General features: G+C 39.7%; 1 protein-coding gene across 2 annotated transcripts in view; it reads right to left on the bottom strand.

The window, feature by feature from the left end:
• The window catches only part of MAST4 (microtubule associated serine/threonine kinase family member 4), a 213,752-nt gene that overhangs the window by 151,832 nt on the left and 35,297 nt on the right, over nucleotides 1-26,623 (bottom strand). For both annotated transcript variants that reach the window (XM_031063748.1, XM_031063747.1), the window contains exon 3: nucleotides 11,530-11,604. In XM_031063748.1, coding sequence (XP_030919608.1) covers nucleotides 11,530-11,604 — 75 coding nt within the window. The remainder of the gene's footprint in view (nucleotides 1-11,529; nucleotides 11,605-26,623) is intronic.

The following is a 26,623-nucleotide window of genomic DNA, read 5'->3' as shown; positions in this document are numbered from 1 at the left end:
TCCAAAAGTAAGTCTGCAAGAGGGAATAGTATAAAAAATTCCTCCCAGTTCATATACTGATTTATATGATTAAAATTGCAGGCTAATGTATCAGCTTTCACCTTTTTCTGCAGTCACACCACCAAGATAACTGAGTCAGGAAAAGCACCAGTGTATCTTCCATGCTAATTTCATTAGTGAAGATAACTGAATCACAGAACAGCTAGGGTTGGATGGACTCCAGAGATCATCTGGTCCCGTCATCATGTCCAGCTGAGTTTTTAACATCTTCAGGACCTTCCTGGGCAGCCTGTTCCACTGTTCTGCTATCCTCAACATAAAGATGTCCTGCCTCATGTTGAGGTTAAACTGCTTGTGTTATTTCTCCTTGTCACATCACTGGGCACCACTGAGAAGTCTGGCACCATCCTCTCGGCACTCACCTCTGAGATATTTATATGCATTGATGAGATCCCCTCTCAGCCTTCTCTTCTCTAGACTAAACAGGCCCAGCTCTGTCTCTCCTCGTTAAGAGAGATGCTCCAGACCCCTCATCATCTTTGTGCCCCTTTGCTGGACACTCTCCAGGAGCTCCTTGTCTCTCTGGTACTGAGGAGCCCAGAGCTGGACACAGCACTCCAGATGTGGCCTCACCAGGGCCCAGGAGAGGGGGAGGATCATCTCCCTTGACCTGCTGGCCACACTCTTCCCAGTGCAGCCCAGGATCCCGCTGGGCCTCCTGGCCACAAGGGCACACTGCTGGCTCATTGTCACCTTGTGATCCACCAAGACTCCCAGGTCCTTCTCTGCAGAGCTGCTCTTCAGTGGGGCAGCCCCAGCCTGTGCTGGTACTTGGGGTTATTCCTCCCCAGCTGCAGGACCCTGCACTTGCCTTTGCTGAGCCTCATCAGGGTTCTCTCTGTCCAACTCTCCAGCCCACCAAGGCCCAGCCCGAAGGCAGCAGAGCCTTCAGGTGTTTCAGCCACTCCCAGTTTGGATCATCAGCAAACCTGCTGAGGGTACCTTGGATCCCTTCACCCAGGCCAGTGATAAACAAGTTGAGTGAGACTGGGCCCAGTATTGATCCCTGGGGAACACCACTGACTACAGGCCTCCAACTGGATTCTGCTGCCCTGATCCTGACCCTCTGAGCTCTGCCATTCAGCCAGCCCTTGGTCCACCCCACTGTCCATTCATCTAAACCACACTTTCTGTACTTACCAACAATAAGTAGGTAAAATAAGTACATCTATAGTGATGTACCTCAGTGACCAGGAAGCTTATCAAATGACCTTGAATGACCTTATCAGATGACCTTATCACATGGCACACACAGGACATCCAAAGGATCAGACAGCATATATTTAGGAACTGCAGCTCCTGCATAGCCAACCTGATCTCTCATGATCAGGTGACCCTGGGGGGATGACAAAATGTTTGTGGATGTAGTCTCCCTCCAGCAAAGTCTTTGGAGCTTACCGTCTCCTGAGGCATTTTGCTGGAGAAGCTGTCAAGCCCACGCCTTGAACAAGTGCACTGGGTTAAAAACCAGCTGGCTGGCTGGGCCCAGAGAGTGGTGATGAATGGTGCTGATATCGCAGGGGTCAGAAATAATGCTTTACTCAGAGAGTTACATGAATAAGAAGAGGGTTGTAGAACAGGTTTTGGCTTACCCCTGAAACAGGCCTCACAGCCTCGCAAAAAACAACCCTGAACAAAGTACCACCTGGGCTTTTATACCCTGTGCAAGTCTGGGGCCTTTCTGAGCTGAGTCATCAGTTCCTGCTGTTCTCTGTTGTCACCTGGCTGTGCCAGAGCCTCATGCACTTTGTAGTGCAAGGGACCGGTGCCAGTTCACAGCCTCTTGTCCTCAGGCTCTGGGGAACCTGAGCTCAATCAGCAGCTGTACACTGAGGAAACAGGGTAAAAGGCAATTCGGCAGAGGGGGATTGTGACCTTCGACTCAGGGATCAAGAAACCCACTGACTAAAAAGACTGCAAGACTGAGCATGGATGCTAATCAGCATGAAAAGCAAGGGAATCATTCAACCAATAGAACTTAGAATACTAATTAATACAAGAAGTAGGTAACTTGTAGCCAACATGCCTAAGTGGATATACAGTGTAAAATGTCAAGAATTGGTGTTAGCTTCTCAGATTTACCACAAAGCTCTCATCTAAGCACAAATATGAAACAAATACCTCAACTCCGTGTGTGACACTGGTCTATTGCATGTCAGCTGACAACAATTTTAGGGACAATGATGCCACAACCAATTGGCAGACAGCCACTAGTGAGGTTCCCGAAGGCTCAGTACTGGACCCAACGCTGTTTAAATCTTTACCCATTATTTGGATGAGGGGATCAAGTGTACCCTCAGTCAGTTCATGGATAAGATTAAGTGGGAGTGATGATCTGCTGGAGGGCAGGAAGGCTCTGCAAAGGGATCTGGACTGGCTGGATCATGGCTGAGGCCAGTGGTGAGAGGTTCAACAAGGCCCAGCGCTGGGTCCTGCCCTTGGGTCACAACAACCCCAGGCAGCTCCACAGGCTGGGGCAGAGTGGCTGGAAAGGACCTGGGGGTGCTGGTGACAGCAGCTGAACATGAGCCAGGCTGTGCCCAGGTGGCCAAGAAGGCCAATGGCATCCTGGCCTGGGTCAGCAATGGTGTGGCCAGCAGGGCCAGGGCAGGGATTGTCCCCCTGCACTTGGCACTGCTGAGGCCACCCCCCGAATCCCATGCTGTTCTGAGCTCCTCAGTTCAAGAAAGACATTGAGGTACTGGAGTGTATCCAGGAAAGAGCAACAATGGCGGTGATGCATCTACAGAGTGCGTCCTATGAGGAGCTGCTGAGGGAGCTGGGATTGTTTATCCTGGAGAAAAGGAGGCTCAGGGGTGACTTGATTGCTCTCCACAACTGCCTGACAAGTGGATGTAGCTAAGTGGAGGTCAGCCTCTTCTCCCAGGCAACAAGAGACAAGTTGAGAGGAAATGGCCTCAGGCTGCACCAGAGAAAGCTCAAGCTGGACATCAGAAAGAAATGGGTTCCTAAGCACTGGAATGGGCTGCCCAGGGAGGTGGTGGAACCACCATCCCTGGAGGTGTTCAAGAAATGACTGGACATAGCACTAATTGGTTAGCCAGTCAAAGACTTGCACTAACAACCTTAAAGGTCTTTTCTAAACTACAAGATTCTGTGAATAATATAGTTCTCTGTGGAGGAAAAAGGGAAAAAAACACCTGTCTTTTTGAAGACACAAACCTGACCTCAGTATGGTTGAAATACTTCCCAACTCTGGTGTGACCCAATATTTCCCCAACCCTATTTCTAGGCAGACATTTCAAAATCTAGATCACAATTTGGTCCCACTTCACCCCTTTTTTTGTGTCCATACTATGCATTCCATACCTAAATGAGGTTGCATGCTGACTAATTTAACCATATTTTAAGACTGATTTTCAATTTCTGTAATATTTTTTTGCATACATACTAGCATTTATTCTAGCCAAACTATTTATAATACTATTTCTGCCACAGCTACTTCTATTTTTAATCAACTGGGAAGCATGCAAGCAACACTGAGATGGAGATCACACATCTGAAGTAACAGCTGAAAATATCTAATTATAACTTGGTATTGCCTTGTATAGAACTAAAGTTTTAGTAAGGAGAAAAGGGAGTACTGTACATTTTTTTTTCCCAGTTTGGTGGAGAATGTTACAAAACCTATCTAGTGCAACGAATATTATACTACTGACACACTGACTTGGCCAGGAGAATCATTTTATAAGGAAGACAATTTTAACTTGCCAGGGAGGATTCATCCATAATATTTGACTGTAACATATCTTCTGTTTCTATTTATACATCTACCAGACTCTCTAACCTTTGGTAAACATAACTTTCTAGCAATCAATTGGCCATCAAATCAACCTTCTGTCAGCTGTTGCCACAGAGTAGTGCTAGGGAATAGTGCTTCACTCTCTGCACTCCCGTCTACTAGATGATTTCTTTTTTATATGAGCAGATCCTATGATGAACACATTGCACTAATATTCTACTCTAACAATAAGAATCTCTGATTTGTGTTGATTTTATGGTAAAAAGCAGTAAAATTTTAGGAGTGTAGGTTTAAAACATACTTAAAGTGGAGCCTAAAAAGATACAAAATAGCAGCTGATCCATCTAGCTATTTATTATCAATAGCCATATATAAATAATTATTTTTAATGAGACTTCTCAACTATTTAAGACCTTCAGTAAAGATTTAACACGTAGAGACATGGTTCTCAGCAGCAAACTATTTCTTTACAATTACAAATCATGAGCCACTAAGACAGAGAAAACAGTTGTAGAAAAATTTTATCAGTTCAAAAAGTACAATAAATTACTGGTTTAAATTCAGAAATTATTTTATAAGCAAGCAAGTATCAGATTTAAAAAAAATGTTCTGCAGAAATTGTTCAGTGTGAGTTGAGGGATTACTTGGCTGCGTAATTGATAGGGTACTCACACCAGAATGAGTGTAAAAGCAAACTGTGCTGAAATGTCTTCTCTCTTCACAGTTTGGAGTTTATTTAATTCATTCTTCTACAGTGCTTTTTTCAAGCTAACAAAATTCTCAGTAACCTTCATAATAGTTAGACAGATGTTCCTAATTTACACCTGCAGCCTAATCTGAATACAGCTTTATTTATGCACTGAAACACAAAAAAAGCTTGAAAATTGTCTGAATGCTTTCTCTTGTAACTCCTTCTCAATTCCATGCTCCCATTTCAAATTGGCTTTTATTTAACTGTAAACTTTCACAGCTTTATAAATGCATGTTTTACTTTGTCTTACAGATCATTACTACTAGAGCACTTTCTTTGTCTACCTGTGTCCACATTTGTAATACAGTAAGAAGCTCCAGCAAACAAATTAACCAGCAATCCTTTATATTAAGCTTCTGTTTCAAGGTACCACCAGCTAATGTAAATACATTAATGCAATGTAATACAGCAAAAGCTATTTAGAGATTACACCTTCTATATTGCTTCCATGTATATCTGAGAACCAACTCTGCTTTGTAGATCAAGCAGACAAGTCAGAATCCCCAGGGTCTCAGCATCTTTTATACTTCACATTTTTTTAATGGTGTGACTACATCAGTGGACAAGGACAGGGTTACAGGTATCATTTATCTGCACTTCTCTAAGGCATTTGACACAGTCCCCTACAACATCCATCTCTCTAAAATGAAGACAAATAGATTTACTGGGTGCAGTGGGTGGACAGTTATGTAGATAAAGAATTGGCTGGGACAGTCGCACGCAGAGGCAGTGATCAGTGGTTCAGAATCCCAACATACGGCGACAAGCAATGTCCCTCAGGGGTCCTTAAGCATTATTTAATATCATCCTTAATGATAATAGACAAAGGAATCAAGTGAACCCTCAGCAAATTTGCAGATTTCCGCAAGCTGAGTGGTGCAGTTGACACACCTGAAGAACAGGAAGCCATTAAGAAAGACCTGGACAGGCCTGAGAAGTGGGACCATGGGCATCTCATGAGTTTTAGCAAGACAAAGTGCAAGGTCCTGCACCTGAGTTGGGGCAACTCCCAGTATGAAGCTTCGGGATGAACACATTGAGAGCAGCTCTGCCCAGAAGGATTTGGGGGTGCTGGTGGCTGAGAGGCTGGACATGACCCAGCCATGGGCACTCCCAGCCCAGAGAGCCACACGTGTCATGGGCTGCATCCAAAGCAACACAACCAGTAGGGCCAGGCAGAGGATTCTGTCCCTCTGCTCTGCTCTGCTGAGACCCCACCTGGAATACTGTGTTCAGTTCTGAGGTCCTCAGCACAGTAAAGATACTCACTTGTTGAAGTAAGTCCAGAGGAAGCCATCAAAATGATGAGAAGGATGGAGCAAGGCTGAGAGAATTGGGATTGTTCATTTTTGAGAACAGAAGATTTCAGGTACCTGAAGGGAGTCTAAAAACAATGGAGACACCCCTTCACAAGGGCATGTATTGAGAGGAAAAACAGTAATGCCTTCAAACTGAAAGGGGGCAGGTTTAGATAGGATATTAGGTGTTGGGGAAGATGAAACAGGAAAACCTTATAAATATGATTGTGTCCAGCAAAAGATTTTGAGAATATAGAAACTATAAGCAAGACTGAAATGAAAGCAAGCTTTGAGATACGTTAGTTACTGAACAACCGGAAAACAATGGTGTGGCTGGCTGAAGGTAATCCCCTTTTGATGAAACAAGACCCTCTGCCTGCAGACAGGTCCAAGAGTCAGAGCAGACCCTACTAACTTATCAGAAGAAGGGGTCCAAAGAGTAGTTTTTAGGGTTTAAAATGTAACACAGCATGGTAATATAGTGATTCTTATAGGCTGTAAGTAAATGCTATAGGATTTGTATATTGTACTAGATTGGTTAGTGAAAATTAGAATATTCAACACAGAAGAAGACTTATTGTATTGTAATGGGAACTTCGCTCTCTTACTCTCTTACCCCCTCATCCTCTCTACCCCTCTCTTCTCTCGGGCCTGCTCCGAGCTGCGGCTGGCAGCTCCCAGCAGGGCCCTGCACCCGGGCCCTTTGCAATAAACCACAGGTTCCATGACCTGGCTTCAGAGATCTCTCGTCTCCATCCATCCTGACTGTCCTACCCGCCGATGCTCCTACAATTAGGAAAAAAGTTTTTCCTGTGAGGCTGATGAGGCACTGGAACAGGCTGGTGGCCTGTAGAAGCTGTAGATGTCCCATCTCTGGACGTGTTCAAGGTCAAGCTGAATGGAGCTCTGGACTAGCAGAAGACGTGCTTGCCTATGGCAGGACGATTGGAACTAGTGATCTTAAGGTCCTTTCCAATCCATACCATGCTATGACTGTGTAATTGTTTGAAGTTTAGCTTTCCCTGATTTGCATTAGATCAAACATGAGCTCATAGCTGTCCAAGTTCACAGCACCAAATCCTAACAACTCTACTCTCTTTTGACAGGACAGGCCAAGATCCTCTGCCCTCAGGAAACATTAGTCTCAGTAAGTCAATACAGTATGTTCCTTGCTGCTTTGGGTCACCCAAATCACTGACCCAGAAATGCACTTCATCAGGGTCCAGGACAAGCAGAGACAAGTGAATCACTGCAATCAGATGATCACAGATGAAAGATCTTCTGGGTAATTTGTAACTCAGAGTCCTCTGACTCACACAGCACTGTTACTGCACTCATGAGACACACTGCCTTGCTTCCAAGTCTCCCAAATACAATCATTCTCCCATAACCATGAGGTTAGGAGGCAGGTGCAGGAAGCTCAGGACATGAAGAATTAAATGCCAGAACAAAGCCCAGCAGAATGTAGGCAACAAACCAGTATTCCTTTACAAGTTTGTGATGATCTTGCTCCAAGCCCAAATAGCATCCCCGATACAGCCAACAGTCACTGCAAGCTGTGCAGGCTGAGCTTCCTGCCACCTGGGCAAACAGCTGCTGCACAGGAAGGGAAAAGGAACAAAAAGGATCCCACCAGTCTTTACAGTGCCAAGATACAAAACAACATTTTCAAAGTAACAAGTTTGTTTGGTTTTAATTTTTTCCTTTGTTTCTGGGGGGGATTTTGAGTGTGTGTGTGTGTGAGTGTGTGAGAGTGTATGTGTGTGTGTGTGTGTGTGTGTGTGTGTGTGCACGAGTGTGTGTAGTGTGTTTTCTTAAACTAGGAGAGCTGAACTAACTAGCTCAAAGAAAAGTATGTGAGATTTGTTCATGGCAACTTGCCATCTTTGGTCCAAAAGCAGGCAAAATAGTCCTTGGTTTGGTATAACAAGACCATGAGGCTTCTGTACACCTGTACCACCAGGAACAAGTGGTGGCTCTTCTTGAGGCAACAAATGAGTATGACAAAACAAACAGCTGAACAAATTCTGCCAGACCTGCACTTCTACAGGTTCCTACTCTGGAACTACCTGCAAAACTCTCAACCATATTCCTAGTCTTGATCAGGAGAGCATCCTTGCTCCCCCATAGCCCAAGAATGAATGAGCAATGATCTGTAGGCCCAAGTGGTAGAGGAGGCTGCCAAAAGGCACTGCAGCAGATGTGTCTGCTGAGAGACAAGGAGTACGCAGCTTAAGTCATTGGTAGGACTGGGAGATAGGCTGCATTGATGTTGCCATTTGAAATTACTGGAGTTCAACTTTCCCAGCTGAGTTACAACTTCATGAGGGAAAGTTGTGGGCTTTCTTCACCAGCTGCTTTGCAAATGCATTCCTTGAGGCAGAGTGCTTTCTGGTCAGGTTGTCACAGCAACAACTGGTAAGGGCAATCTTGCCACACAACAGGAAAGATGAATTCTGATGACACTCCTACTGACTTGTAGCAGTCTAAAGGTGACTGACAGACAACAGTAGTTCTCCAAGTGCAACAGGAATACAAAGGAGAGACATAGTTGTCTCTCAGAAGCCCTGTGCTAACAGCACTTCCCTACTTTACTTTCATAGTGATCTGAATAGTAAATACTGAGGATTACACACTGCCTGAAGCATGTCCTTGGAACACAGATGAGCCTCTGAAGAACACCGTATTTCCCCCTTTTGTTAATCAGTCTTAATCAGTTAATCAGATTAACCGTGTACTGGCCATACTTTGGCCAGCCAAATCTGGTCAGGGTTTCTCCTCCAACCAGCACATAATCAGCTGCAGTACCTGCTTCAAGACTATTTGTCTTCCTTCCTTTTCTTGAGTAGTAACACAGTACAGCCCCAGCAGTCCTGAAAAAAGGTGTTGAAAATCACCTTTTCACATTTCTCATGTCCACTTCCAGGACATGTCCCATGTAGAGCAGCAAACTATGCCACCTTGTCCTATAATCACCAGCCAATATCCCTACTCCAAAACTTTCTGGTGAGCTGCCAAGGCCAAATCCAGATTCTACATTCCATCAGCTGGGCCCACCTGAGTGGGGTCTGGCCACAGGTTAACATGACATCTCCCAGACCTGAAACCCAGATAAGTATTAGACACAAGTTATGTCGCAAGAGGTTTAGATTGAGTATTAGGAGCAATTTCCCCACTGAAAGGATGGTCAGGCAGGGGAACAAGGTTCCCAGGGAAGTGGCAGAATCATCATCCCTGGAAGTGTTTAAAAGATGTGTACACGGGGACATGGTTTGAGGCCTTTTCCAACTTTGACAATTCTATGATTTCATGAGCCTAAAACACATCATTCAAGCCCCTGCATGTGACCTATGCACAAAAGAAGGGAGAAGGCATGCAGGAAGAATGAGGAAACAAAGAAATTAATAGCTCAAATTACCTCAGCCAGACCTGGGGTGTACAGTACTTTCAGCTGTTGATTTCAAGAACACAGCAAAGGGGGGTGGGTGGGTGGGTGGGTGGGTGAGAAGAAAAGTGCAGATACCTAGGACATAAAGCTTGGCATCTATTCTTCACTGAAAAATGGGCACCAGAGAAGAGGAAGAGAAGGCATGGTTGGTAGCACAGATGGGTACAGATGCCTGTTAGTTTTATAGGCTTGCCTTGTCTAAGTACTGCCCACTCAGAGAAATGTTACCAAAGAACAGGACTCTGAAGACTACTGTTCCAGATTTTCACCAGTCTCTTGCCTGGACAGCGAGGGAGATTATGTGAGTGACCTGCAGATCACGGAGAACTATGAACTTGCAGTTTTCCTCTTCTCTCTCACTGACATTGAAGAAGTGCTTCATATTTGCCTTCTCTCTTCTCCTCCCCTCCCTCTTCTTTCCTCTTTTCTCTTCTCCCTCCTTCTCTCTCCAGACATATTTTAATCAAAACAAAACACTAAACCAGAGCAGTGCTCTTACTATGTGCTGAAAAGTTTTTTCTAAGCAGCTGGTCATGGTGAAACTGTTGGCAGTCATTGTAGGGAGAGAGGTGGAGCTGATGTGGTCTGTGGTAACAGCCCCGCTCTGGATGCTGGGTGGTGTTTAGCAGAGCTGAGTTGCTGACATGCTCCCAGTGCATCAGGATGTTCTCCCAGCAGCAAAGAAACTAAAGGACACTGGCTTAGGACTCTAGAAAAACCAAGCAAGACCCTTTCTGATCCTTCCATCCCAAACAAAACAGAAGAGCAAATACTAAGGTTACTCTTAGCTACCACACTGAGGCTTTGACAGCACACCTACCTTAGACAATGTATACTCAGACATACAATAGGGTACTAATAAAAATGGTGAAAAAATGCAGGGAAACTAGGTAAGAGGAGGGAGCAAAACCTAGCACACTTATGTCCACAGAACTGCACTTCAGTAGACATTTTTCCTTTACACACTGAGGCTCTACACATTGCAGAAATTACTTGATTCTAGTAAACAGTAATGCACAGAGAAAGTGGCTTGTCAGGAGTATAGACGGATATGTGTGTGTGTGTGGATAGACAGATAGATAGACAGACAGCCACACAGATAGACAGACGGATAGATATAGATGGTTTGGGGTTTTTTTTGGGGGGGGGGTATGTGTGTGTGTTTGACTTACTTTTGCTTCTTTAAACCCCAAAAAGCCCTTCCCCAGACCCCAAAAGGATATCTTAGTACTGATAATGTAAGAAAGAAATTGTGAAATGCTGAAAGAAATTGTGAAAGTCAACATTACTAATACCTAATGAATTAACACATATAAAAACAGAAGGAATCAGTATGACAACAGTACTTGGAATCCTAATTAAAATATAAGACAAAACATAGAACCAGGACTTTTCTTTCATAACCAGGACTGCTATCACAGACTTACTTCAACCTGTATCAAAAGTTGTATGTAAATACTGCAATCAATTCTGCAATATCTCAAATAAAGTGAAAAACAGGATTTCCAGGCAGTGATAGTAATGGATACACAGTTTCGTATTTGCTGAAGCATCACAAAAAAGTAATACAGGTGAACAAAATAAATACAGGTGAACACTGATGCTCTAAAATGCGCACAATAGTTTATTTCATTAAAAGTTACATAGTAAAATCAACCTCAGTGAACCTATCAAGTTTTCTGAGTACATCTCTAAAAAGGTGGAACAGTCTTATGAACTAGCAAGTACTGCTATTGCATCTGCTCATATAATCTTTTGATGCCATTCTATTTTTTTACACTGAAACTTCGTATTGCTTCATAGTGCTTGATAATAGTGTTTGATTATTTCCATATCCTTGCCAATTTTTTATTCAATGAAAGCCTTCTGCAGTTTAAGAATGAGACAAATGAACTGCACAAGGATTTACAAAAAGACACCACATAAACTGATAAAAGTGAAGTGGAATTTTTCATACAGTTTCTATTACACTTTGCAGATACAAACAAAATCTCCCCACAACTTTTTAAAGTTAAAAAAACAACTGCTGCACTGGAGGAGGAATCAATTCAGTGTGAAGTTCACCTTTAGAGAAAGTTATTATATTACTTGCAGATGAGTAAAAATAACTAAATTCCCCCACCAAGCACACAGAGCTTCTCTCTAGCAACAAACCCTCTGCTGACACAACATTCCACTTTAGAAATGGTCCTTCAATAAAGGCACTCACTTTTGTAGCTGATGGTTCCACTAGTCTCTGACGGTGGCGTGCTGAGCTGAAATGACTCTTCTGAGGCGTCCCTTCCTGACAGTGAATGAAGAAAGGAGAGGAAGAACAGAGGAAAGGGGGGCAATGGATCGTGGAGGGGATGGAATGGAAGATGTTGGAGAAGGGAGAGGGAGAGTATTTAACTGAACTGTATTTACACTAACTTTGAAAAAGTTTTATTACATCAATTTAAGTAATACCACTGTACAAATATCAGAAAGAAAATTAAGCATTTGCTTTAAAAAGCAGCCTCTCGAGGCTTTTCTATATGTATTATTCACACACATTTAATAATACTGTCTCCTACAAATCCACATATACACACATGTACACATGCCTACTTCATTTTCAGATACACATATTAAACATTCATTTCACTTTCCCAAAGTATACACATTATCGTACATTTTCTATATCAACTTATGCAGTTAAACACAAAAACCCCAATCCAACTGGATTTATGCTTCAACACAAACATCAAAATCTCCTCTAGCAAAATAATATTTTTTTAGATTCATATTCTCTACCCAGACCTGCAATAATCGCCTTAAATTCTAGAGACTTTTACCTTACAGAGATTAATGTCCTTGCCTGAGAAAACTGAGAAAGACCAGGCTCACACAGGCGGAAGGTAAGTCTTTTCTCTTAGAAAGCAAAACCTGAAAGAGCATTCATCTGAAAAATAACCTGAAACTGATAGTCTTCATTACATGCGCAATACAACAAGAGATTTTTCCAGGATATGAGATACTGGCTCCAAATCCTCTACCTGCTTAATATCCAATAGTCAGAAGTGCAACATTTCGTTTCTTCCCTAAGACACTTCAAATACACTGCATCAATCTCCCCAGAAGCTTTCCAGTTTTGAAAGCCCCTCATTGCTGTAGTAAGCACAAACTCTACAGTCTGTTATTTCAGGTATGTGTGTCAAGGGGAGAAGATATGGGTGAAGAGCCTCCTTCTAATCACAAGAATCAGAGGATGATAATTTATAAAACTTTTTTTTTTTACTTTTTTTTTTTCTTTCAGAACAAATACACAATTCTCCTAAGAGTCTTCCCTGGAAAAATAAAGTCACAGTATTTTAAAAATATAAGAGACCTGCTCCTATTTCTGAAAAGATATTCACAGGGTTTTTAAATGAAAATACAATGCTACTCAAATATTTTTCAAGATCTCAGGACTTGTTTTTCAAAGGCATTTTTATAAAAGTAGTTTTTTACACCTCCTTAACAAAAAGGCTTCTAATTCTGGCATGACATAACACAACAGAACCAGCCCTGTAACTCAAAAAGATCCAGTGGAAATAATCAAAGATTACAGCCACCATAGGACGATAACATCATAATTCACCAAATCTACAGCAGTAGTAGTGCAAACTAGCTCTAATCAATAGAACCAGCATTACAGAAAAAGTAATTATTCAACACTTGCCTAACACTTGGTTACAATTGCAGAAGACTGTTCTGCTGATGGCAACGTACTTTGGTAACATTCCATTACCAGTGTAACAGACTAAAATCAGCAGTAAGTACAATGGCCAGAAGGTAAAGAAGACCTCTATACTTCTTCTTTAGCAATTTCTTTTAAAAATTCTCTATGCCCTTGCCATTTTAACATCAAATTTTATATAATTATCAACGGATGTTTGAAAAGGGTCTCCTCTCTGCCACAGTTTGGAAACAATGGTAGAATCAGCTTAACCTGGACATAAGCTAGCAAAAGTGCTGAACTTCAAAGGCTCTACTTTCTCCCACATTATGGTTATTAGCTAATCTAACATGGGATCCTGTACTTAACTGAGAAACATGGAATTCTTCTTCCTCTATTCACATTTTTCTTTCTTTCCTGTCTCTCCTTCAGAATGCTTTCCAGAAGCAGTTGAGAGCTGGCATGAACACAGTTAACACAGGAAAAAACCCAATACAGCACCAATACCATTTCAGAAGCAAAAATGTGTACCTAAATTGATTACTCCTATGAATAAGGTAAGTCAGAGTTCAGACTATTAAATGTTTATATGGGCTGTGCCTTCAATCATGCCAGCCAGTACAACATCCTGAATCAGAATATATTAACAGTTCACTTTTTAGCCCAAAACAGTCAGGGTAGACTTCATGCAATACCATCCCATGTAGGGATGATAGTTTATCATCAGGATATGTGAAGGTTCAACTAAGATCAACAAGAGATTAAAAAAAGCTGTAAAGAAGCTGGTTCTTTCACTATGGAAAAATTAGATATAGAGCATTTGAAGACATTAGAGATATTAGACTGTATGCATACAGGTTTTGCATCATAATATCATGTTCCTTAGTACTGCATTTCAGCTGATAAAAACAGAAACCTTCTGCCAATGTCGGCGGTAGGTACTCTTCCATAAAGGGTTGTCTAATAAGGGCAGACAAACCAGAGTCAATGTCACAAAGACACGGCAATTTTTAAAATCCAAAAATACACCAAAAAAAAACCAAAAAAACCAACCACCAACAAAAACCTATATGCTGAAAAGACTTAAGCATTCAGAGTCACTGCAGTTACTACCAGTAAAGCACATACACAGGATCCATGATACCCTTGAAGGATAAATGTCCTTTAGAGAGGAAGCAGTCAGCTGTAATTATAAGTTGATATAATAAAACTATTGTCAGAAAACTAAATCCTTGCAAAAGCCAACAAGATTCACATCAACAAGGACAGCTAAAGGAAAAACTGAAGGATCCTAAATAATTCTGTGGTAAGGTATTTTAGTATTTTAGTTAGGTGGCATGCAAAAAATCGGCATGGGAGCAGAAAGAGACAGAGACTTATTTCATTTAACAGGTGAATAATCCAAGAAATAATCTTGTGGGAAACACACATCTTGAGGTAAGAAGAAACAAAACAAAACAAAACAAAAAGCCATACAAAACCAAAAACACACACCCCACAAAAAAAAAAGGCAACACAGACAGGGGCAACAAGTATTGCACGTAGTTTATTTCTGAAGTCACAGAAGGCTGAAAATAGCTGTGAGGAGAAAATATGCTTTTGGCTGAAGAGGCTGGTAGCTAATTCAGCTATGTATAGGCTCTAATACTGATACCAAAGGCAGTTTCCATTAAGAGCAGCTACATTCACTGTGTGGCAGTTCTCATGAAAACAGCAGTATCAAGACAAAAGCAAAAATAGCAAGTGACACAAGCATGTGGTCTTATCTGAAGAGATTTCTACCTCCAGACTGAAGTGGCCACAGAACTCTTTTTTTCCGCTCCATTTTTATTAACTGCCAGACCGAGATCTGAAATAAATGACAAAAAATTCCACACAGAGGAGCTGAATTCACCAACAAACACCACAGCTGGTCTCTGACAGATCAGCAAGTATTTAGCACTGAAGTAAAAATAATTCACAGACACAACTCCATCCATATCAAGCCGGGCAAATCCGTATGCTGACAAGGCTATTTTGATGCTTTTACATTAATGAGTGTCATACTGAAGAATACCTCCTCACGTGCCCTCAAACCGTGATTGTTCTAAACATGCTTCCTTCCCCAAGACTAGCCCTGGGCTATCTCAAGATACATCTGTGCACAAGCCCCATCAAGTCCCTGCCACATCTCTAAGTGTCTTATAGAGGTGACTGATATATAGAGATGTCCTACAGAGATGAGCATCCTGGCATTTGAGTTTAGCAATAGCTACAGCAAAACTTATGGCCAAGACCTGCTGTCATAGCCAAGACTGTATCTAAACTTTTTGTTACTTTCCTTTACATGGCAATCTACCTCCTGTTATACAGTGTCTCACACTAGATGCAGCTGTTCTATTCAACTACCAAACCACTACACTGTATATTTTTAACTGCTCTGAAGATTCCTTTTTTCTTTCTTTCTTTCTACTGCAATGTTAAAATGTTACTCTGTTATAATTCATCTCTTTAGGAGGGTTATGTAAATACAGCTGTGAGGGTACAGCAAAAATACAAGAAAGGACAAAGCAAATAAGAAAATTAGGAACAAAAATTATGTGTTAGAATGTGATGTGTTTAGTCTGATTTTTCTCTTTCTTTCTTTCTTGCCTCAAAAGGGCCAAGATATCAGCAACAAAGAATGCCATTCAACTTCTGATAGCTCAGTAGTTTTAGGATATAGCAAAGGAAGCAGTAAATATTGTGGGATGGCTACATAATCAAGTCATTTCACATTACTAAAACCTTCAACAGCAGCAGGGAACACTAATTTACCACATTACCCAGCTATGTTTTTATTAATTATATGACACAATTCAGAAAGTCAGCATGCTACATCACCATCAGTATCTCTTCCTACACACAGCTTCCTGGCACAGTTACCTGCTGAAGAGATCTGTGAACAACACCAAGGCCATCTCTATCAGCTATCTGCCTGGTAAAAGCTACTGGTGATTAGACTGGGTCCATCCAGTTATGATCATTTCATACTTAATCCTTGAAGTGTGTTAGTAGATAAAATTTTGACATCTGTTTTATTCTATTATGTTCTATCTGTTGTAAGGTTATGTCTTATCTGCTGTGAGGTCACCAGTAGCCTTGCAGTCCTGTGCAAATAAATTTCTCTGTGTTTCAACTTAGCAGAGATAATGAAATGCTATTCCTGTTTCAGCAACAACATGAAACTAGGAAAGAGGAAAAAACAAAAGATCTAGGGACACTATAGTAAATTATTCAAATTTTGAGTGTTATGGGTGCGGATTGGTTAATCAGCTTCTCATAATGAAAAAGGAGGGGAAAAGAGTAGTCCTTACAGGCACTGGGAGCCTTTTTCTCATAAATTCAACTTATTAGAACAATTTGATACTTCATGAGAGATAGAGGTAGTAGGGATGTGCAGAGAGCGAGGGAGGCTGTACACATTTTGTTCTCACAAAAATTCACAAAACTAGACAGCAGAACATACTCTGCTTACAGGCCATGATACTGAAAATTCACCAACATTTAAAGGGTATACAGTGCGGAAAAGCTGAATTACTCAAGGTGACACGCAAATAATGCAACAGATTGATGATGAAACTATGAGAATCAATTTAGGCAAAGACAGATCAGCAGGTGTTCAGAAGCTTGGAATTTAACCTTCTGATAATACAGTATAATCCAAAAATGTCTCCAAGCCCTTGTGCTGGTGCAAGAGGTAACAAACAATGCAGTATAATCCTGCATCGTAGTCTCCATGACTTCAAAGCATGCTAAATTCAAATTACTCATTTTTGTAAAACAGAGCAGCAGACAGTAGGCAAATCAGCATGCCAAGTGTGGGGGCAGGACCATGTTATAAATTGTAACACACAGTCCTTTTCTCTCAGCTTTAGATTCAAGCAAGTGTGACATGTTTTGGGATTTACTGGGGGGAGAGGTGCATTGGTGTGGCTTGGTTTTTAACTACTAAGATTCATTTCTTAGATTTAGCTACTAAGATTTAACTACTAAGTTCATTTCCTGCTGATGTCCACTGCCAAAAAATTTGAATTTCAGTGTAATACTTAACTAGGCTCTGAGCCAAGCTTTATAGGCTGACCAGGAAAGCTTTTTCTGCTTCAGAGGCATCTCACAGCAGAAAAAAAGCATAGTTAAGTAAGAAAGATTTATACATAGTTATGGAATTTAAAAACCAGTCATAACTGTTTGTCAGTTATTTGACAAACAGTGTCACATTATGGCACAACTGACAATCCTTCAGCCAAGGAAAGATATCATGTCAATAAAAAGCAACACATGTGCTGTTTCAATTTTGAACAAGTAAGAAAACAAACCCTTGAAAGCTCTCTCCCAAACAGAACATGAACCAAAGGCCAGGAATGCATCTTGCACCAATTAAGCTGTTAGCAACAGAAAGTACTGGCAGATGAAAAAATCATCTCAGGTAAATTTCTGTATCCCATTCTTGCAGCACAGCAACAGATGTTAAATTCTGAGTAACAAAAATGTGTAACTAACATGTTTGCTGAAATTGCTTGGCAGTCTAACACATCAGTGTGCCAGACTCTCCCATTAGCACTCCTAGTTATGGCACTCCCCTCTTCTCCCTAACCACATCCGGTTCTATGCAGACAATCATTGCAGCTTTTGAACAAAGAACATTGGGCCATTTTGAAGGAGAAAAGGGCAATAACTAATTTTTGACAGGATCTTCATTGATTACTGCATTTCCTCACTGGTACTAGAGAGAACGCACATGAAAAATAAGTGCTTTAAATAAGACCTTTTTTCTAGAACAGCTCCTTTGCAGAAACTCATCCATTTAAAAGTGACTGAATCTTCCCCATGTATCTCCTGAGAGCCTGAAGACAGGAAAACACACTTCACAAATCTATAAGCCAGACCAGCTTTACTGGACTCAGCATCAGAAGAGGTTAGTATTGATTTGTCAGATGGACTTCACATCAGAAAGAAATCATATTAACATAACTGAAGGTGTCTTTAGGGTGAAACAGGCAATCAAAAAGCATACACTACTACATTTTGCAGCAGTGCTAAAAAACTAACTGGAAGCTTCCATTCTTCCTCTTAAAATAAAGGAAGAGGCATAAGGTGCTACAGGAACCATTAAAAGACATCAGCCCTAAGCATACAAAAATAAATACACAGGAACAGAAATGTAGAAAACAAAATGCACACACAAAAAAGGTGTTTGTTCTCTTGTTATTCTACTCTAAAACCCCTGAACACCATAAAAAATCAGACAAAAAAATCAGTTCCAAAGTCTTCTCACAAATGCTTAAAAATATTCAAGTCGTGATCTTCAATCTCTATGAGATAAGACTAGCATTTTCCTGTGACTATAAGGAGAATGTAAGAAAGAATGCCAGAAGACAAAAAGGAGAAAAAAAAGTTGGCATTACTGGTTAGGTAAATTGCATGCAACATAAAACAAATTCCAAAGACACATGAAAAAAATTTGTGCTGAAATATGAGGAATAAAGCAATGCAAAGTCCTAAGAGCAAGAAAGACAACCACTATTTGAGAAATTACACTGAAGCAACTTAACAGTCAGTCAAGATGCTGCTCCAGTCTAGCAGGCACTAGCCTCTTCAGAAGATCGCAGTCATATGCAATGAGGTCTTTGCAGTTACCTCATACAAATGCACTTGTTAAGCATTAAATCTCTTATCACAACCACGAAACAAAGCACTTAAATGCAGTAATAGCCCCTACTCAAGTCATAGATGTGATATGCTCAACCTCAAATCTACTCTGCTGCCAATCAACCCAAAAAATTTGTAGATTTTGGCTACCCTGTCCTAAAAACAATTTTGAACTGTTGCCTCCAGACAGTAGCAAACACTCATGACTAAAGTAACAAATATTAAAATGCTCTTAATGCTTGAATGTTAAAGCCTTCTATTTATCATTGTCAGTCTAATAATACACCATACTTGACTACTACTTTGCTTACACCAAATAAACTGTGATACTCTTCAATGTTAAAACACAAATACTGAATCTATCTTGAAGAACTGAAAGAGACAAGCACATGAATATAGAATCAGAGTAACATGGAATGTAGCTCTTACTCTTGTCACAAACATTTGCTCTAATTTTTCATTTATATTATTCCTTCCTTATTGAACTTCTCGACATTTACTAAAATCTAAAAAAAAAAAAAAAAAGTAATTTAAAACTAAAAAGCTGGGTTCCCAAGGGGCACTGAAGTCCTAAAATCAATTTTCCACTCATAACCTAAATTTTCCAGCTGTGCTCATGAGTGTTGTATTCATAAAAGATAAGAGTTTGGGGAATACTTCCACGTTCTTCTGCACAAAAATTCTGACTGCTGAATTCCCCTAATGTATCTGCACAACTTGGGTACATACCACTAGGCTTTTTTTAAAGCAACTGAAATGGTATTCTTCTAGCGGCATAATTTAAAGCAAAGTGGTAAAACACCTTAAAAAACCCTTTTCACATCGAAAGAACTCAGAAGTTAAAGCAAGCACACACTTTCATACAATTAGCACATTTTCCTTACTTTTCACATAGAAAGAGAAAGTTACACTGAGGAACAGGAGAGAATCTACATTAGCTGAAACACATCTTCAGATATGTTCCTGTATTTGATATAATATGATTTATCTGTAGAGAAAACCAAAAATATTCAAATACACAAAACACATGCAGAAACATGCACACTTCAAGCTGTAGCTTTCTAGGACTAAAATACTATCAGAAGACATGACAAAACATATCAATGCACCCCAGTCAATTTTACAGGGCAGATGTGCTGAAGTATTTCCAGGTTCCAGACAGCTGAAAGTGAAATTCAAAAAACATGTGTTGTTTCATAACAGTAACTACCAGTTACCACTAGCTCATCTTCTGACCACAGACCATCTATTAGTTTAATTAGACTGTAAGTTTCATTACTAAAACATTTTCTTCAGATTTGACCACTTGCAACATTTTCTTTTACAGAACCCAGACAAGGATGGAATATTTTACATTGTGCTTCTAAAACCGGATCTCCTATTTCTGACAGGAAAGCTTAAACTTGTAATATTTTTCAATGTGCATGTTCATAGCTTTGAAATAATGTCTTGGTTGGGGAGGATAATCAGATGTCATAGAAGTGTTACGTAACATCCTTATGAAACTAAGCCAAGCATATATACACAAAACAAAGGAATTTCATAAAGGACAAAGTACTCCAAATAAAACATGCACTGTAAAAACCTGGAATTTTGCTGCTAAAGTCTCTGAAGAGCTTGTTTTTTATCAAGGGCACAGACCTTGCAAGTGCAAGTGCAAGCATCCTTTTTGTCTCTAATCCCAGCTGTTGTATGCCACTGAGGAGCACTAAACTTTAGACCTAAAATCAAGGGGAAGTTGAATGAAGGGAATTCAAGAGGGACACGAGTTACAAACTCAGACAAAGTAATTGAATAAGATTACAGAAAGCCAGAGTTGCTGACAGAAGACAATGATGTTCTGATTTACATTGGATGAAGCAAGGATCCTACAAAAAGGTTAGTATTGCAGAAGTTAGTGCTACATGTATAAGAGGAAAAGTAAAGCCAAGAAAACAAGACCAAAAACAATTATGAAATTGCAGTATTGAATGTTCTGCATTGAAATCATAGCAGTAACTTACAGATTTTTATGTAATTTTAATGTTCAAATGAATAATTGGTACTGTTATAAGCAATTTGAAGCAAATATTGCCTCAGTCTAATAGAAGGAATTATTAGCATCTCAAAGCCTGTGGGCAATTTTGAGAAAACCACTAACTTAACAAATCTAAAACTTTTGACTTTTAAAGCAAATGTAGTTTATCAGTTGGTTAAAGCAAATCTAAAATCATTATGTAAAATATGACACGTGAACCAGCATCACAATCAAAACTGCATCAAATTCAAAGGAAGCAACTTATAAAAGATTTGAAAAGAAAACACAGACAATTACTAGTTTCATTAGTTGTGACAAAGTAAGTAAAACCATTTGTCAAACCAAGGACATTTCATGGAAGTTTATTTAAAAAATCCTGTTTCAATAAGTTACTGTCCTTCATGCAGCTATTATTCCTACTGTTACCAACACAACAGGCAAAGAAAAAATTAAATTTAAAAAACCCACACAAGTAGATTTTGGAGATAAGCCAAGTGACTCAGAAATAGGAGCTAACAAGTACACAGAGGATGCCAAAGCTGCTTGATTTTATGACCCTTAGAGCACAACTGAGATCAGTTCAAATCATTAGAGACTCTACCACTGAGCTCACCAAAGGATTTGACACAAAGAAATGTTAAGTTTATGTTCCACCTTCTAAACCTAATACAAAACAGTCAGTCAGCTTTGTGACATATTGCAGACTTTATCAAGAAATGTTGCTACAATTATCAGAAGGCATTAGTAAGAAGTGTGATATGGGCTACAGGCACCAAGGTTGGCCCCATGCCAAATATTTTAGCTCTGAATGCAGCATGGTGCTTTCTTTCCTTTTTTTGATATTGGACTCTGAAATAAAGTGACCACAATATACAGAAAAGCAAAGACAGAGTGGGGGCCGGGGGGGTGTTAATCTGAAAGATTAACCCTTTCAGAAAAGCTTTCACAGCTCAAATAATAGGAAAATATGTCTGGCACAAAGTGTTTTACAGGACCTGACAAACATGTAACAATGCATGAATGTCTGCAAAGTAGAGGTGAATAAACTGATCAAGAGATTGCACACTCTATTAGGCCTGCACAAGTGACAACTAAGAAGGAGAGGAAATATGTTCTTTATCTCAGTATCTCTTCTCTCAGAAGGCTGGTCTTTAGCTTTCTAACGGCAGCTATCACTGCCTATCACTATTTAAGCCAAGAAACTATCTATTCTAACTTTAGATATCTCTTAGTACCTAAGATGCCCTGTTTTCTATAACAGTGTATAGAATGACTCATAAATATGGCTCTATCCAGAAAAAATACCAAAAAATTTAGGGTCTTTTTACATTTTACATCTATATATGTTGCTCATGCAATGCGCTCATAAAATGAAAGAGCAAGTGTCACAATTTAAGTAGTTCTGAGCAGCTCAATTACTCCAAAATTTTTGTGGTTTTAGTAAATGTAGAGAAGTTTAGTTTGCAAGTGCGGCGCCTTTCAGGCAGGTCTGGGCATAACTACTAAGTAGGGCATCAATGGAGTGCACAGACCCACACAGCTATTCCCATACCACATGGGAAGTGTTACATCAGTCTGCTTCTTAACTGATTATCTGAATCCACTGCAAACTGCAATTTTTGTTTGTTTGTTTGTTTGTTTTAAATCCTTCTCTGGTTCCACGCCCTCCACAAAATTTTTCTTACACACACAGACTGAGAGGCAGAGAGATACATGAAACCTGATTCACAGTTACACAACTCATCTTTGATACTGCAAAACCATTTCCACTAATACAGAAACACCAGCAGAAACAATGGCTAAGGTCTCTCCCGCCTAGAGAAGAACACTGACATACACAGTATTCAAACCAGTGAAAATTAAGAACGCTGCCAGAACCTCCTCTGTAAGACTGACTTTTACACCCTTTTTTCTTCACTCTGCAGGAGACACCAGGCCAAATTCCAACTAATGATCTTCAACTTTTATCTTTTTTTTTCCTCAGCAGAGCACCCAAACACAAACTGCATTTAGAAAAGAGATAGTTACAGCCTACCTCTTTCCTTTCCTCTCCTGTAGAGTGTGGCTTCCAAGATAACCCTTTTACTTCACACATCAATTTTCACTATTTCAGAAAGAATTATTTTCATTAAACCTTCTTCTCCAAAGAAATCTCACCTGACTAGGAGTTGTGAGTAAGGCCATTTTTTTCCGTGAAGTTCTTTCCTTTCTTTCTGATTTCTCAGTAAATGCATTTCCAGTCAAGCCAAAAAGTAAGCACTTAGAAAAGTCTCTGAGGTATGACTTTTTGCAAAGGTTTCAACAATTTATGTACCATATTTCAAAACATCTATCTGCAAAAATAACTGTTTTCCTGTACTGAAGACAGAAGAAAGGAGTAGTCAAGGCTACATAATGACTGTGGCCCTTGCCATCTTTTCTAGAAACACATGGAATTGGTATAAATTGATTTTCTCAAATCCACAAAAACAGCAACTTTCTATTTACACCACATTTTCCTTTACATTGCCTACTTCCATTTCTACAGCCATAAGTCTGGATTTTGTGATTAAATTATTTTTACTTCATACCCATTGCCCCCTCAAATCAAAGCACATATTAGATTTCCAAGTGGAATTTTCCATGTTGACTATAATCATATCACTGCAAACAATGCAGTGCAGTCACCCTGAATTTAAAGAAGGATTAGATTCCTTATGAAAATTTTCCAGCATTGGAAAAAAAAAAAGTGTATATATACCTAGAGAGAAGAAAAGAAATAAACACAGCATTTTCTTTGACATTTGAGAGGTTTCATGTACATCTGCTTTCTCTGCTGTTGGTCAGTTTCTCTGCAAGTCTAATTAAAAAAGCTCATGTAATTACCCAAAGATTTACAAGACACTGTTTACGAACCACTTAAAGGAGAACTGAAATTAGCAAAAGGAAAAGTGAAGGCCCAAAGCATCTCTCTGACAAAGTGAAAGCTTCATCAGCACTGGAAGCATGACTGAAGCTGACTGCTTCTGGCAGTAAGGTTTCTCCCACATTCCCATATCCTTACAGATTCAGGAAAATATGTGCTACCTTTACCATCCATGTCTGGGTTCGGAGTCGTTAGTTTAAGGCAATAGGACATACACTGCTTAGTCAAACAACTACAAACATAGGTTGTTAGCAGACTGCAATTAAGAATGTAATTAATAATGTGCAACAAGTAATTAGCTGTTTTCACCTTTTTCAAATTTATTTGCAAGAAATTGTTATTTCAATCCATACTAAACTGCACTTTAAAAACTCAGAAGTTGAAAGAAATTATCAATTTTATCCTGATGTTTCTTACCAAAAAAGTGTTCTTTGCAATTAAACTTTCAGAATCTGCTCATTGAAAAGGAGCATATACTACAGATTCAGATGCCTTTATTCTTCTATAAATACAAACACACAGCTAGACACAAGAAAGAGGTTGTAGTAAGATTAAGTAGATATGTGTACTCAGGTTGCAACCAGTTAAAGGCTCCATTTCTCTCAGAAGCCTCAACAGAAAATCTTTTACATATCAAGCTGAAACACGATTTATCCAAGTCTACGTACTTACTTAAGTCTAGTATTTTGAGATTCAATTCAAGCTACTTCCTGGCTTTTTTTAAAACACAGCATGATGGTACAAGGCACTAAACACAACCACATCAGGTTCCCATCTAAAAGGAAATGGTTTGTGTGTCCTGTAAATCAAGCTTTGAAGCAAACTGTGTACAAAGCAAAAAGAAAACCAGCAGTTATACCAACTTTGCTTTTAATTTACTCATATGCTATTTATCATTGTATCCTCAGTTTAATTTAAATGCACCCTCATCTAAGAAAGCACACAGCTTTTAAGCAGATTTACCTGCTTTTAACATTTCTACTTCTAACCAAGAGAACTGACAAAGTTACATGAAGTTATCTGACCTTATATTGAAGATCACAGTTATTTCAGAACAGTCTTAACTCACAAAATTTCCTTTTCCTCCATTGATTTTTGGGGGTCACTGTTTTGCTATTTGGAGGGGGAGGTGGGTGTTTTGTTGTGGGGGGTTTTGTCTGTTTGGATTCGGTGTTTTTTCATTTGGAGGTTTTTGGGGTGTTTTGGGGTTTTTTTATTCTCTTGGGGTTTTTTTGTTTATTTATTTCAGAATATACTCAATAGTCTTTACACAAGAGTATCAATAACACATGAAAAAGAAGAAGGGGCAAAATACATGGATTACTCCCACAGAAAACAAAGAGTGGAGAGTTATTTAGGGTTGGTGGTTTTTTATGGTAAAAACATATACTATGACTATAAAATAACCAAGTCACTATTTTGGAATGTACTATAATATCAAAAGGTCAGCAAAGTAAACAATTCAGACACTTAATATTTATTAACAAAACTTAAAACAGCAGCTACACCCCTTGTCATAAAACCTGCTTCCAGCTCACAAGATCATCATACCAGTCTCTAGGCTAGTTGCATGAACACAGATGAAAACAGAAACAAAGCAACAGAAGAACATAAGGAGAGCAAGAGGACAATATAAAGACAGATTCACTTTAATGGTTTAATGAATACAACTTAAGTGTAAACAGCATTTCTATCCCTCCCATCTTCTTCTAAATGATAGTATGCCAATTTTAACACTTCTGACCACTGGCTAATTTTCTCCATTCTAGGACCAGGTGCTAAGGAGTCATAAAGTACACATCTTCAAAAACTGCATGCACTGCAAGTGTGAATAGGCCCCTCTGCTATTTGGATTAGTCACTGTATAACTCTCAATACTCTTAGGTGACTGTAAATAAGCTGTAAAATATTTTTGGTATTCATTCAAAATTGTTTTGTTAAAGTTACAGAAAATAAAATAAAAATAACATCTGCAGAACTCAACACATTTCCTTCACACAAAGGTTTAAGTTTTAACTTAATCAGACCAGACTGCAGTTCAATTCAAAAGGAAGAAATCCGGTTTACACTACTAAATGGATTAGAGCAGGTTTAAGAGAAGGAAATCCGGTTTCACCATGAAGATATACCTCCTGAAACTCTTATATCCTTTAAAAGCTGTCATCCGCGGTCTCAACCTGCAGCAGAGATTCTCCCCCCTACTTGGCTATCAATTGATAGAAAATATTTAAGATATAAGGACTGACTAAAGTAACTTTTTATGAAAGTTACTTACTTTACACAAGCAAGTGTTATCGTACAAAAAGTTAAAGAAAAGTTAATGGATTCTTTGAAAGGCCCAAGAGAATTTGAGGACGTCCATATCCTACATAACAACATGTGCTAGAGATTCGACTTGTATACCTCTATCTAACAAAAACTGTCGCACTGGATCAGCACCAAGTTGAAAGCACTTCAAAAAGGGTGTCTTACTAAAAAGTTTAGAACTGTGCAAGTTCAGTGCATGTTAAACGCTTTATGGGGGTTTATATTGCTTAAGAATAACGATCCCAAATGTATGGAGACTTTCCTTTTCACCCTCCTCCCATTGAAATTGCAGATGTGGAGGAAAACAAAAGAAAGGAAGTACATTCATCGCTGAGAGCTACTCGAGAAAAGGGGCTTTCTGAACAATGGGCCGTAATGATGTAGTTTGAGGTGGTGCTCCATTTTGGTGAAACATTAAAAAAGTAACTACACCGTCTATTCGACTGTAGTCACATATTCTTTATTAATACACTTTCTGCCAATAGATATATGTATATAACTACGCACATTTTAATTATTTGAGCGGCTTATGCATTATCCTAGAAGGGTATACAGTTCGAGTCTTGGCTTCAAACAACATACGGTACCAACACTGTGTCATAAGCCTCGCTCTATTTGGGATACGGGGTTTTCTAGAGTTAAGGGACGCCAGCGAGAAAAGTCAGCCCAAAGCCGCTCGGGAAAGGAAGACGCGCCCGCTCCGCCGTTCAACAAAGTGCGCCGCA

The sequence above is a fragment of the Geospiza fortis genome, unplaced genomic scaffold (assembly GCF_000277835.1).
Source record: "Geospiza fortis unplaced genomic scaffold, GeoFor_1.0 scaffold557, whole genome shotgun sequence".
Taxonomy (NCBI): Eukaryota; Metazoa; Chordata; class Aves; order Passeriformes; family Thraupidae; genus Geospiza; species Geospiza fortis.
This window is presented reverse-complemented; position numbering and strand designations above follow the sequence as displayed.